The following is a 13,821-nucleotide window of genomic DNA, read 5'->3' as shown; positions in this document are numbered from 1 at the left end:
GAACTGGCTGAAACCCAAAAGTCCTGGAGTTTGATGTTCCTGGCCCTGCAGGGTTGTGTTTCAGGCACTAAAGGGCAATTTTGCTTCTTTCAAAACTTGTGTTTCTTAACTGGATATTGCCCAGTGTGTGCCTGTGTTGATTTGTACCTTAGATCTTGGGAGAGAGGGAATGGTTTTGTGTCGTTCATTCACGCAGCTCTAATAATACAGGCAATTATAATAAGGAGGCACTATTGGTATTCAGTAGCTCTGTGCAAGACTTGTGCAGCTCAGGTATGAAGTGAAGACACTTTGTGCAGAGTTTGTAAAAGGGACATTTTCATCCGGAAAGGAAAAGGTTTCTAGTAAATACAAGGAAACTGCTGTGTTTTAACTGCTAAAACTGGTGTGGAAATGCATTTCTACAGTCTCTGCTTCTTCCTTTGCAGCGGTTGCAGCAGCTGCAGCTTCAGCCAACGGGGCAGCGGGCGGCCTGGCAGGAACCACAAACGGACCATTCCGCCCTCTGGGAACTCAGCAGCCCCAACCCCAGCCCCAGCAGCAGCCCACCAACAACCTGGCATCCAGCTCCTTCTATGGCAACAACTCGCTGAGCAGCAATTCCCAGAGCAGCTCGCTCTTTTCTCAGGGCTCTGCCCAACCTGCCAACACTTCCCTGGGCTTCGGCAGCAGCAGCTCTCTTGGTGCCACTTTGGGCTCTGCGCTGGGAGGATTTGGGACAGCAGGTAAGAGCAGAGGGGTCTTCTTGGGGAAGAAAGAGGTGTAGATAGCTTTACATGCAGTGAGGGGCTGTGCAAGCTGCTCAGCCATTCATAGAACTCCAGACTGGTTTGTGTTGGAAGGGACCTTAAAGCTCATCCAGCTCGGGCAGGGACCCCTTCCACTAAGAGCAGCTTGCTCCAAGCCCCTTTGTCCAACCTGGCCTTGAACACTGCCAGGGTTAGGGCAGCCACAGCTTCTCTGGGCACCCTGTGCCAGCGCCTCAGCACCCTCACAGGGAAGAGCTTCTGCCTAAGAGCTCATCTCAGTCTCCCCTCGGGCAGGTTCAAGCCATTCCCCTTGGCCTGTCCCTACAGGCCCTTGTTCCAAGCCCCTCTCCAGGTTTCCTGGAGCTCCTTTAGGCACTGGTGCTGCTCTAAGGTCTCCGCTTAAGGAGCCTTCTCGTGTCCAGGCTGACCCAGCCCAGCTCTCTCAACCTGGAGGTTAAATGGAAATGGAGGTTAAATCCATGTAGGTTAAATGGTGATTTTCCCTTGGCAATACTTTGGCTTTCAAAATGTGCAGCGCTTGCTGGTGAAACTGCTTTTAGTAGATGATACAATCCGAAGTACCAAACTTGTTTGGTTATACACGTGATCAGTCATCCCCTTGTTGCTACAGATTAAGTTTTAAAACAGGTTTGGATGTCCTTGCCTTTACCTGCTGTGCTTGGTGGAGGCACTGGGCTAACAGGCATTGGCTCGGGAGCAGTATCCACCTATGTGCAAACTCTTCTTACCTCAGGATAATGGCTGAGTATCTTCTCATGACTTCAAAAAAGCTGACCTGAGGTGCTTTCCATGCTTTATTCTGGGTTTTTTTTATCATACACCAAGTAAAGGTCATTTACTGTGGTTGCAAGAAATGCTCCACACATTTTCTTTTGATTCCTTTGTTATAGGCAGTTGGAGACAAAGATTTTTCTCAGAATAAAGCCAAAGCAGAAAGATGTCTGTGGGTTGGGTATTTTTTATTCCTTAGGTTTGTGTTTTCTGAAGTACAACAATTGTTTTAATTACTGCTTAGGCTCAGAGGTAGTAATTATCCTGAACTTTCCTGCTTTCATCAGTGTAAGGGCAAGTTAAAACATGCCTTTTGAGCTTGCTCCATTCAAAAAGGCTGAGGCACATCCTGTCACTGCATCAAATCCCAGTGTTAAACACAAGTTAGTCTGGATATTTGTTTTAAGCCTGAGATTTGGAGCCATCTTAGCTTCAGGGAAACAGGATTCACCTTTCCTGTTTCAGTTTAACTCATTGAATTCAGTTACGAGTTTGCTCAATGGCAAGATGCACAAACGTGTTTTCCCTCAATCAGTGAATAGAAATGTGAGGTTCTGGCTTCTAAAGCTTGTGTGCAGCTGTGAAAGATGCTTGCTTCATTAAAGGTAACAGTGTCACTATTTATTAAGCAAGACTTTAATGCAAAATTGATTTTTTTCTCCTCAATTTGACAGCACATTTAAAGAGTTTGTATTTGAGTATTGAGACAACTCTTCAAAACCCATTGGGTTTGTGTGTTCAATCGACTTCCGATTCCCGTCTCAATGAAGCTGGTGCAAACAGGAGCTGGTCTCTGATGTAGTGAATATGAGGATTCCAAGCAAACATACATGAAGCTGTACATGGTCTTGAATAAATAGGAATAGATCAAATCTCATTTTGGATTTGGTTTAGCTCTAATGGCCAAAGAGTAAAGCCGGGATTCAGACTGATTTTTAACTCAGTGATTTCTGCTTGGTCATAAACTGTGGATTTAATGAATGCATTTCACTGAGGCACATGCAGCACCTGTAGGAAAACAGCCTGGTGCTATATGGCTGCTCATGGGTGCCCTTGTTGGGCTCTCTGGCTGTCTCAGCAGCTTGTTGACATCACCCAACTTGACTCTTTTCCTCTTTCCAGTTGCTAACTCCAACACGGGCAGTGGCTCCCGCCGAGACTCCCTTACAGGGAGCAGTGACCTGTACAAGAGGACATCCAGCAGTTTGACACCTATAGGACACAGTTTTTATAATGGCCTTGGGTTTTCCTCCTCTCCTGGACCTGTGGGAATGCCTCTGCCCAGCCAAGGACCTGGCCACTCGCAGACTCCACCACCTTCCTTATCCTCACATGGATCATCTTCAAGTTTAAACCTGGGTAAGAGCCACAGTGCAGCACTGCAGGTTGCTGCTGTGCTCTAGGTGTGACCACCCCTACACTGCTCTGTAGGTGAGATACCTGCTGCAGAGGGGCTGCTCCTACTCCTGTAGCAGGGTCTCTGCTTGTGTAGGAGGAGGTGAAACACTGAAGCAGGAGCTGTAGCATCCGTGGTATAGAATCATAAATCATTTAAGCTGGGAAAGGCACTTAATATCATCAAGTTACATTTTTGACTCTTGCAGCAGTTCAGCTGTAGACAGGAAGGTTTCATAAAATCACAGAGTGGTTTAGGTTGAAAGCGACCCTAAAGCTTATCCAGTTCCAGCCCTCTTGTCCTGTCCCTACAGGCCCTTGTCCAAAGTCCCTCTCCAGGTTTCTTGTAGCCCCTTTAGGCTGCTCTAAAGTCACCCCGTAAGGAGCCTTCTCTTTTCCAGGCTGAACAAGCCCAGCTCTCTCAGCCTATCTTTAGGCTTCATGAGGTTTGCATGGTCTCACCTCTCTTTTAGTTCCCTGTTTGCTCATCCCTAAATTACAGGTAACATTCCGAAGTGTTTGAATACCAGACTTTTTCTTGCACAGATCTTGGTAACAGCACTTACTGTGTGTTGCCCTGGATTAAAATAGAGAATAGATACAGAATAAAATAAGGCTGATCCTTAAACTTGTCAGATGGTTTAAAATGTCCGTTAAGTTTTAAATAAGGAATGAACTTAGAAGGCAGATTCTTCTTCTGACCACAAGATGCAATCTTATTTGGAGCAGCACAGAGCTCTTGGCTGAGGATTTTGTGTGGTTGTGTTTGAAGATCTCCCATCAATGGGGCCTTATCAAAAAGCACATTAGTACATGGGAGAGACTTCCTTAAGTCTGGCAAGATGCATTGTTGTATGCAGGCTGCATCTTCTGGAAGAGCTTCTAGTTGACCCAGAGCTCTTACCTGTAATAAAACAGATAAAGCAGATGTTAAAGAACAAAGTAGTGCTCACCTGAACTTCCTCAAGTGTTCATTTCCAGGCATTGTAAGCAAATGAGGTAGGTTATTCCTTGGTCTGCACCAGTACTTCCTCAGAAATCTCTTTGGTTTTATCATGTATATGTCTGGATTTAACAAAACTTGGTTATCAGAATAGTGTTCCATGCATGTGTGCACTCGTAAAGTGCTGTTTATCATGTTTATTACATGCCTGTGTGATAAATTGAATGCTGGCTAAAGGTTAGCATGGAGCAGTAATAAATATGATCTTAAGATCAAGTTTAGATTTACCATCTCCCCTTGTTCAGAACTTTAATGGAATTGGAAGGGGTTTGGCTTTATTTATGCAGCTGTACAGGCCTGAAGCTGACAGTTAAATAGCTGCAATAAATTAATGCTGAAGGCTAAGCAGACTCCAAATCAGGCCCTAGAAAGAGTTTGTTGCCCCTGCAGGCAGATAGAAGAATGAATCTTCAAAAGTGCTCAGGGAAGGGACAGATCTGTTTGAGAACAAACTGGAAGGAGAGAGTTCCCATTGACATGGATGGGTTGTGCCCCAGAAGTCATTGTGGGCCTTCCCATTGTGAGCTGCTCTGAGGTTTCTGGCCTTTGGTGCTTAACTGGTGGGTTTCAGAAGAGCTTGATTTGGGAAACCCGTCCCCATTGCGGTCCCTTCATTCCCAGGATGATGTTCAGCATCTCCACTGGGAGACGTGGGAAGAAAACTGGAGTAATTTGTGGTTTGCTTTGAATCTCCAAAAAGATCAGAAGGTATTTCTTGGAAAACGTCTGATGGAGACGTTTTCTGTACAAACTGTGCTTTCCCTCTCAACTCCGAGATAATTCATGGGTGACAGCAGTGTGAGGGCTGAACTCCTTCCTCTTGACAGCTCTTTGCTGGTGATCGGGGACTCGTTTTCCATTGCTGTGACTCTGACTTGCTCCAGGCTTGCAAAAAACAAGTAGTAATTCTGATCTCCTGGAATGCCATGGATAACATAGGTACACCATTGCTCAGCTTGTCCCTGTTGGTTTTCTTCTACCTGTGCAGTGATTTACTGTTCCTTTGCATATCCTTGTGAGGAATATCACTTGGTCACTTTCTGGAGTTCTTGCTCAGTCAGGTAGATAGAGAAGGTGATGGCCACACCACTGGTAAGGCAGTGTGAGACAGATGTGAACAAGGAGCTCTCAAGTCTCCTTCTCCTTGAGAAGAAAGGGCAGGTTTGGCACCAGCCCCATAGAAGTCAGAACATGCTCACCCAACTCAGAGGCAGTAGAACATAATTAGGCTGTTATCAGATACTTAATTCTCAGGTAGTGTTACCTGCATGGGAGCTTCCTCCAGGTGCTGCTGGAGCTGCAGAGTGCAGCTCACTCAGCTTTTCCTTTCTGTAGTAGTGATTTCAGGCACGGTTGTGTGTGCAGCTGCAGGAGAAGGTCGGTTCCCTTTCAGACATCCCCACCAACATTTGCCCTGAAGGTCTCCCCTCCTTTGCCAGGACTTCCCAGCTTTGCCCTTTGTTCCAGTTGGCCTCTCAGCTGGCAGATTCCCATGGGATAACAGCAGTTTCCTTGGGAGGACTTTGTCCCACCTAGAACATTCGTACTCGCTGGAGGCACCTTGTGGTCTCTGACCAGCAGAGGGATCCCGAGCCCTGCAGGAAAGGAAGAGTCCTCTGCTATAGCTTGGAATTCTGAAAGCTGATATGCAAGGAAGTGGTGTTTCGGGGTTTAAGCTGGTTCCTATCAGTGCACACAATGCGCTGACTACATTGTGAATCATTGCCTGTTCCCGCATCCCTGCTGTTGGGTAACCGGGTGGATTTTTAATGGGGTGAACATCTTCAGGCCATTTGTGAAAGCACAGATTTAAAAAGTATTTATTTATTGCTTTTAGGTCATTGTTATTTGCCTGTATTTAATAATGATTTGGGGGTTTATTGCCTTCTTGCAGCCTTTTTTTTGCCTAATTTCATCTTAATTCTGACTCCTATCCCCAGAGTGCTTCTTATACTAGAATCACAGACTGATTTGGATTGGAAAGGACCTTAAGATGATCCAGTTCCAACTCCGTGCCATGGGCAGGGACACCTCACACTAGACCATGCCACCCAAAGCACTGTTAAGCCTGGCCTTGAACATTGCCAGGGATGGGGCAGCCACAGCTTCTCTGGGCACCCTGTGCCAGTGCCTCAGCACCCTCACAGGGAAGAACTTCCTCATATCCAACCTGAATTTCCCGTTTCAGTTTAAACCTGTTCCCCCTTGTCCTGTCACTACAGTCCCTGATGAAGAGATATCAGTCCTTGGCACAGCAGCAGGGTAGGTGTGGAAAAACCTGAGGATGAAGGAAAAGGGAACTGGAAACAAGAAGTGAGGGAAAGCTGCCAGCACTGGCCTTGACATTTGTCTGGTTTAGACACCAGAAGCCGTTCCAGTCTGTTCCTTACTGAAACCTGTAGCTGTTCCTAACTGAACACTGAGGATCAGTGCTGGACCACATCCCCATCCAATTGATGTGGTTTCCTTGCAGGAGGGCTCACAAACGGCAGCGGCCGCTACATCTCAGCTGCTCCTGGAGCTGAAGCCAAGTACCGCAGCGCCAGCAGTGCCTCCAGCCTCTTCAGCCCCAGCAGCACGCTCTTCCCTTCCTCCCGCCTGCGCTATGGGATGTCGGATGTGATGCCCTCTGGCCGGAGCAGGCTCCTTGAGGACTTCCGCAATAACCGCTACCCAAACTTACAGCTGAGGGAGATCGCCGGGCACATCATGGAGTTCTCCCAAGATCAGCACGGATCCAGGTGGGCTTAAAAACCTCATGCTGTGGGGGAGGCTTTTGGGAAAGCTGCTCTTTGAGTCAGCATCGTTTGCAGTTTGCATCCCGTCCTGAAGGAATGAGGCAGAACGGGGAAAAGGAGGTGTGAAGAGCCAAGTGGTGGAACACTCTGAGCCTTCTTTAGAAAGACTGCCTGGGTACCAGTGGTGATAGTAGGAGTTCCTCCTCTGAAGAGGAGCTTGCTTGCTGTGCAGTTTGCTAGCTAGTCCCACTGGCGTAGCTTAACTTATTAGGAAGAGCTTTCTGGACACAAGACCTTGAGGCACTACTCTATTGAGATCCGCTTTGCTTGGAGTGAGGAGTTTTTTGGGGTACCAGCAATGACGTGTGGCCACAGACCTTATGGCTGCCACCACGCTCAGGTCTCAGATTGCTGGATAAGGTGACTGCGTCTAAGATTTGCTTTGCAGGAGCTTAGTGTGTGAGGCTCTTGGAAGGCTTTGGATTAATGGCTGTGTTGAGAGTGTATGTGCCAGCAGCATCACACCAGCCCTGTTTTCCAGGTTTATTCAGCTGAAACTGGAGCGTGCAACCCCAGCAGAACGTCAGCTCGTGTTCAATGAGATCCTCCAGGCAGCCTATCAGTTGATGGTCGATGTGTTTGGGAATTATGTCATCCAGAAGTTCTTTGAAGTAAGTCCGTGTTCCCTTACAAGTCTTACTCTGCCGCATGTTGTCCCGAGGTATTGGATGAGCTCATAGAAACCCTGATTTTTGGCTAAATCAGTGGGTATCTGTCAGCACTGCTGTCATCTCCTCCCCCTGGGCTGTTGCATCATTCCTGTTGGGGACTGAGATGTGGGACTTGCAGAGGTTCAGCTGAAAAGAAACACTTTGCTTTGAGATGCAGGAGGTGTAGGAAGAAATAGCCACATACCCAGGAGATATAGGTCCACCAAAGCATTCACGGATGCTGTGCTGAGCTGTCAGTATTCGTGTTTAGGAGCGAAAGAGAAACTTTCCCAGTGAACAGCATCCGCTGGAATGAAGCGTGGTGCTGTCACACCAGGAGGTTGGGCAGACACACATCTCTCCTCCTTCAAACAGGGCTGTTCCTTCCCCACCAAACCCTTGTAGTTCTTCTGTACAGTAGTTTTGTATCGACCCTGTCAAGGGTTAGAGCGCTGGCACTTGTCACCCCCGTGGCTCCAGCACCTTTGACTCTGGAGTTCATTTCACATGTTGGTCATGTCTGACAGACATAGAACAGACACCTGGCTTGTGTCTCTTCACATCAATTGAGGTGTCGTGGGTGTTCTCCTTCTTTTCCATAGGCACAGTGTTTCTAGTTTATCACTGCAGTGTGACAGCAGGGGAGGGCTGCTGTGACACTTGGCCACTTCAGGGTTTTCATACACTCACAGGTTTGGGTTGAAGGGACCTTAAAGCTCATCCAGCTCCAACCACTGCCACGGGCAGGGACCCCTTCCACTGGAGCAGCTTGCTCCAAGCCCCTGTGTCCAACCTGGCCTTGAGCACTGCCAGGGATGGGGCAGCCACAGCTTCTCTGGGCACCCTGTGCCAGCACCTCAGCACCCTCCCAGGGAAGAGCTTCTGCCTAAGAGCTCATCTCTGCCTCCCCTCTGGCAGGTTCAAGCCATTCCCCTTGGCCTGTCCCTATAGGCCCTTGTCCAAAGCCCCTCTCCAGGTTTCCTGTAGCCCCTTAAGGCACTGGAGCTGCTCCAAGGTCTCCCCTTAAGGAGCCTTCTCGTCTCCAAGTTCTGTGCTTGTAGTGATTGGTTTTCATCTCCCCAGTTTGGCAGCCTGGAACAGAAGTTAGCTTTGGCAGAACGTATCCGTGGGCATGTTCTGTCCCTGGCTCTGCAGATGTACGGCTGTAGGGTGATCCAGAAGGCCCTGGAGTTTATTCCGCCAGACCAGCAGGTAATTGTAAGTCTCAATTTTAACTTTCTTCTTGATGTTTAACGTTCCTTGCCCTTTGGTACCTGACCTGCAACCTCCTGTTTCCTCTTGTGGCTGGTGTTCTTTTGGTTTGGTTTATGGCATGGTTGTCCTGTTCCCTGTGCATGAGAAGTACGTGACACCACTCTTGGGTCTTGTTGCCATCTCCTTGTTCTGCTTAACTGGCAGTGGTGTTGGTTGTCTGTTAATTCCCTGCAATCAGATTATGTATGTAGGGGAAACTGAGAATGACAGTGAATTAAAGGATATTTTTAAATCCCTTGATGGAAGAAGCAGTGCCAGGGTTTTGCCTTTAATATACACTGAGATATCACTGCTTTGATATGTGGGTCAATACTCTGCTTTCCTGCAGTGAGTAATTCCTCCTCATACAGGGGTTCCTGTGGAGCCTGGCCTGGTGTTACAGAGATGTGGGTGATAGCCAGAGTCCCACTCATAGCTCATTAATAAAGCAGTTCCTCAAGGGTTTTATGAGCAATGAATTAAGATGAGAAACACACAGGGCAAGCCAGCTAATAAAGGTGTTGGGAATCATGATGCAGGAATCTCAATGTAGGTTATTACACTGAAAACTGAACGAGGCTTCAGGAACGCTCATTCCCTGTAGGCTGAGCCGGAGCGAAGCTGCTGCTGCAGCAGCAGGGTGGTGGCCAGGGTTTGCCATTGGCTTCCTCCAGAATGGTGGTTTTGAGGCCTCCGTGTTCCTGGGTTTGTGCCAGCTGCAAACCTGAACTCAGCCGTTTTTGAACTACCCAAAGCTGTCATTCTCTGTTTTCTGATGGTGAAGGTTTTGGCCTGCACGTGTGGTCCATTGGTCACAGCTAAACTTCATCTGCTCATTCCTTCATTAACTCGCAGTACTAACTGGCTGTGTAAAATACTAGCAAGTTCTTACCCATTGTAATTACACATGAAGCTGACACACAAAGAAGTTCATGAAGTTTGGACATTTGAGAGCTTTCTCCTGGAGGGGAGCAGAGGAGGGAATGGGGAATGAACAGTAGCATTGTGGATCATGAGATTTGGATGCTTGTAAGAGGACACTCATGTTTAGTGAAAGAAGGGCTTTATCTTCCCATTCATCATAGTCTTGATGGTTTCTGGAGCACAGCGGGCTTCACCTCAACACCTGGAGAACTTCCAGTTGGAAATCCATGGTGCATCTTTCATCCCTTTCATATTCATGACCCCATTCAGCAGTGCAAACTTTGCATTTCTCAGCCATGAGCCCTGCTGGTGCTTTCTGTTTGTCTTTCTCTCCCCAATAGAACGAGATGGTTCGGGAGTTGGATGGCCACGTCCTCAAGTGTGTGAAGGACCAGAACGGTAATCACGTGGTGCAGAAGTGTATTGAGTGTGTGCAGCCTCAGTCCCTGCAGTTCATCATCGACGCCTTTAAGGGACAGGTAAGGCCTTGACCTCTCATCTTTGTATCCTTATGTGTTGCTTTGAATAGTGTGAGAGTGGCTGTAGGTTGTTCAACCCTTATGCATTTCAGCAGGTATCAGTCGGAAGGTTAATGCAGCAGCATTAGGGAACCTGAAATCTCTTGGTTGCGTCTCTGTTACCATTTTTGTGCAGGTATATCACAGGAAAGCATCCTTGCAAAACCCTGATTGCCTGGAAAATCAGGTATTTCTGACTGATGGAGGGGAAAGCAAATCTCTTGCTAATCCATCTTCATAGTGAAGGTGGTGAGCAGGGTTTAGTGATAGGAATAGCTGACTCCCAGCATGATCGCCGGCTGTGAGGATGCCTTAGAGGGCTGCTGCTTCCCGAGGGTCTGTGCTGAGAGGAGAAACAGGAATTGCATCTAGAAAGGGCAGTTTCTTGCACTTCATTTTCATGTTTTTTCTTGTATCCTCTCCTGAATTGATGTCCTGGCTCTTAGTTGTGCAGCTGGCTTTATTCTGCTCATAGTCAGCTTCTCTTCCATTACAAAAGCACTGGTTTGGGTGTTTCCAACTTCAGCTTAATTGGCTTTGGAGGGGCATTTTGAAGTATTGAGGGTTTTGCCCCTGGGATGTGAGGATAGCCCAGGGTTATTATAGCAGGAACCAGCTTTATTCATTTGGCTGCTGCTGAAACAGCAGGGAAAGTGGGGACTTGCTTGGCTGTGTCAGAACAAGCAGGATTCCAGCTGGAAACTTGCTCAGCAGATTTGCTGGTTAAGAGTTTAGCTTTGCACCTTCCACTAGGGAACTGGGCAAAGCCAAAATACCTCTGGGAGCTTGGCTGGTGGCACTGGTGCTTCTTTGACCAGTTGTCCCAGTTTCATCTGAACTTGCATATAGGAGGTTAAACCCATCACCTCAAGACTCTTCCTGCAGTTTAATTGCACAAGTCCTGTTTTCCTGCACAGTTTACTCAATAGTTATTAAACATGTGTAGGATGTCAATTTAACTTCAGTGCTTGGATTTGCTGCTTTCAGTCATTTTAAGCAGCCAAATGGGACTTCGTGCAGCAGTAATAAAATGTGTCATGTTCTTAGCAACAGCTTTGGTAATCCGTTAGAAATGAGAACGAAGGCTCTTTGTTGTCTCTTCTCTAAGCACAGTTAAAGCTTTTAAACAAATCCACAGAGTTGAGGGAAATCCTTTGCCGAGCATCTTTAACTTGTCTGGTTCAGACCATTTCTTGCACAGCTTCAGCTACGTCGCTGGCAAAGTGTGCTGGGTTTACTCTTCTGAAGCGGTGTTTAATAAGGCCTGGTTATCCTGGTGTTCCTTGTATTAATAAGGAGGCTTTAGCACTTGTTTTCCTCTTTGATGAAAGGACAAGCTGCAGCACAGGTAGGGATGTGATCACCAGGTAGCCCTGTGGCAGTGGGGCTTAGATGCTTCCAGTTAATGCTATCCAGAGCTGCAAACTGGCATTACCTCCAATTCCTGGGAAAACCTGCCATGTGTTCACTTAATTCCAGAAGGTTTCTAGGATTCCCAAAGACTAACAGCAGTCTTGCTGCCTGTGCTTGCCTGTCCTTGTTGAACACAGGTTTTTGCCTTGTCGACACATCCATATGGCTGCCGTGTGATCCAGAGGATCCTCGAGCACTGTCTTCCTGAGCAGACCCTTCCCATCCTGGAGGAACTTCACCAACACACCGAGCAGCTCGTTCAGGTCAGTGTGGGAAAGGGGAATGCAGGTGCTGTGAGGTGTTTCTCAGGTACTGCTTTGTATTAGGAAAGCTCCCTGGCAGCCTGTTTTGGGACTGGTGCTGGACACACTGGTGGGAACACAGGGATGGTGTCCCTGAGGAGGAATGGGAAGGAAGAGCCAGACAAGAAATGCATCATTGTTAATTGTTTTGGCTAAGTGCAAGTATCCAACAGGTATCAAAGTTGTAGTTACTTTCCTTATTGAAAAGGAGCTCAAGTACTGAGTGGGTGCCTGTCCTAATGCTTCACTCCAGGCATTACCGTGCAGGTAAGATCAAAGAGGAGTAAGAGAAGAAAGTGCCTTAAATTATGGGGGCTCTTAAATTATGTTGGTTTTATGCAGACCCCCTTCCTGTCTGTCTTTCCTCTTCTGAGGACTTGTTTTGCACAGATCCAGGTATTGGGGCACAGTGGATATAACAGCAAATGAGCCTGTCCCATATGCAACCTGTGTATTTAGCACATGGAAACCTGTGTATTTAGCAGATGCAAAATGGGAAGAGGTTGGGCATGGAGGGGAAGCATCAGGTCATGCCTCTGGTACTGTCAACTGGGAAAACACTTTGTGATCTGAATACGCACACATTCACAATGTGAACATGCATGAGAACAATCCCCCATAGCTAGAACCATGGCACAGGCCTCCAAGGATGTGTGATTTGATGTGTCTGAGCCTGGAGAAAGCAAAGAAACTTGCAATAAGCAGAGTATTGACATTTCATGCTGAAGGACATTGTTTTGATGCTGTGATTTGTACACAGATGTAGCCTTTTACCCCCTGCTGAAGCTCTAGCATGCACATTGCTGTAGAAGTAGAAAGTATTGACGTGATTTGTACAGTAGATACTTAAAAGTAGTGTTTAGTTCAAGCTTGTAAGTCTTAATGCACAGTGGGAACTAGTTTGATATTAATGGTTCCTGTCCACGTTTTGTCACACGCTTCTGCTGTCTCCCAAACAGGATCAGTATGGGAACTATGTTATCCAGCATGTACTAGAACATGGTCGGCCCGAGGATAAGAGCAAGATTGTAGCAGAAATTAGAGGCAACGTGCTGGTGTTGAGTCAACATAAATTTGCTAGGTATGAATTTGTTCCTTAATGTCTCCACGCCCTGTGGGAGCATGGACACATGCTGGAGTTGCCCAAGAGTTAGGGGTGGGGTGCAGGGAGGTGAAAGGAGGTGAAAAGAGCTTTTTGCTCAACAACAGAATGCTATTTATAACCGCTTATAAAGCGGGATGGGTGACCAGCGAGGTAAGTTTTCCTTGTCGTGAAGGAGGATGGAGACGTGGAGGAGCAGCTCTAATCCAGTCCCGGAATGTGACCATGACTTTTGCTGTGTGTTGGCTTAATTTTGGTTTGATGGTTTTGAAGTGGTCATTATCCCTTGGTTAGTAACATGCCATAAGAGCATTTCACTGCTCCTGGGATGCTTGATCAAGCCACATGGAAATTCAGGAAATCCATGTAGCCACAATTCTCTTTTCACCTCACTTTTCATGGAAGAAGCTGGGCTTTTTTACTTGCCAAGTCTTGCAGTCCCTTTGGAAACACATGCAATGTGATGCCCTCGTAGGGAAGCTGCAGCAGTCTGGGTTTGTTGGTCCAGATACTACAGAGCTACATGTGGGGAGAAGCAAAATCCACCTTAGTGGATGTCAAGGCAAAGTTGTACTTCCCACCTTCGTAAATTCCTTTCGTCTGTGTTTCTGGCCTTTGGACCGTGAAGGCTGAGCTTCTCAAAGGCTCAGCATTCCCCCCTTTTTATGATTAGTGAAATAGAGCTTTAATACTTGCAGACACAAGGGAAGTGTGACATTAAGAATTAGAAGAGAGTGCTCTTAATGTTGTTGTTCAGATTCCTCTCTTCCTGACTTGCCTTGCTCTTTTAATTCCTAAACTTCTTTCCACGTGGAGCATTAACCTAGTGTAAGGTGTCCCCTGAGCTGAGCACTAGCTGAGGCAAACGACTTGGTGATTTTGTGATTCCAGGAATGTGGAAGATAAGACTAGAAAACTCCT

General features: G+C 47.1%; 1 protein-coding gene across 7 annotated transcripts in view; it reads left to right on the top strand.

Moving 5' to 3' along the window:
* Positions 1–13,821, top strand: part of PUM1 (pumilio RNA binding family member 1) — a 63,734-nt gene that overhangs the window by 44,149 nt on the left and 5,764 nt on the right. For 4 of the 7 annotated variants that reach the window (XM_065697437.1, XM_065697436.1, XM_065697440.1 and 1 more), the window contains exons 13-20: positions 429–725; positions 2,664–2,900; positions 6,413–6,680; positions 7,219–7,348; positions 8,471–8,605; positions 9,907–10,044; positions 11,634–11,759; positions 12,758–12,879. In XM_065697437.1, the coding sequence (XP_065553509.1) occupies positions 429–725; positions 2,664–2,900; positions 6,413–6,680; positions 7,219–7,348; positions 8,471–8,605; positions 9,907–10,044; positions 11,634–11,759; positions 12,758–12,879 (1,453 nt within the window). The remainder of the gene's footprint in view (positions 1–428; positions 726–2,663; positions 2,901–6,412; positions 6,681–7,218; positions 7,349–8,470; positions 8,606–9,906; positions 10,045–11,633; positions 11,760–12,757; positions 12,880–13,821) is intronic. The other 3 variants (XM_065697442.1, XM_065697438.1, XM_065697441.1) reach the window with 1 other exon arrangement.

Source organism: Lathamus discolor, chromosome 18, assembly GCF_037157495.1.
Source record: "Lathamus discolor isolate bLatDis1 chromosome 18, bLatDis1.hap1, whole genome shotgun sequence".
Taxonomy (NCBI): Eukaryota; Metazoa; Chordata; class Aves; order Psittaciformes; family Psittacidae; genus Lathamus; species Lathamus discolor.
Note: the sequence above shows the minus strand (reverse complement) of the source record. Positions and strands in the feature narration are given on the sequence as shown.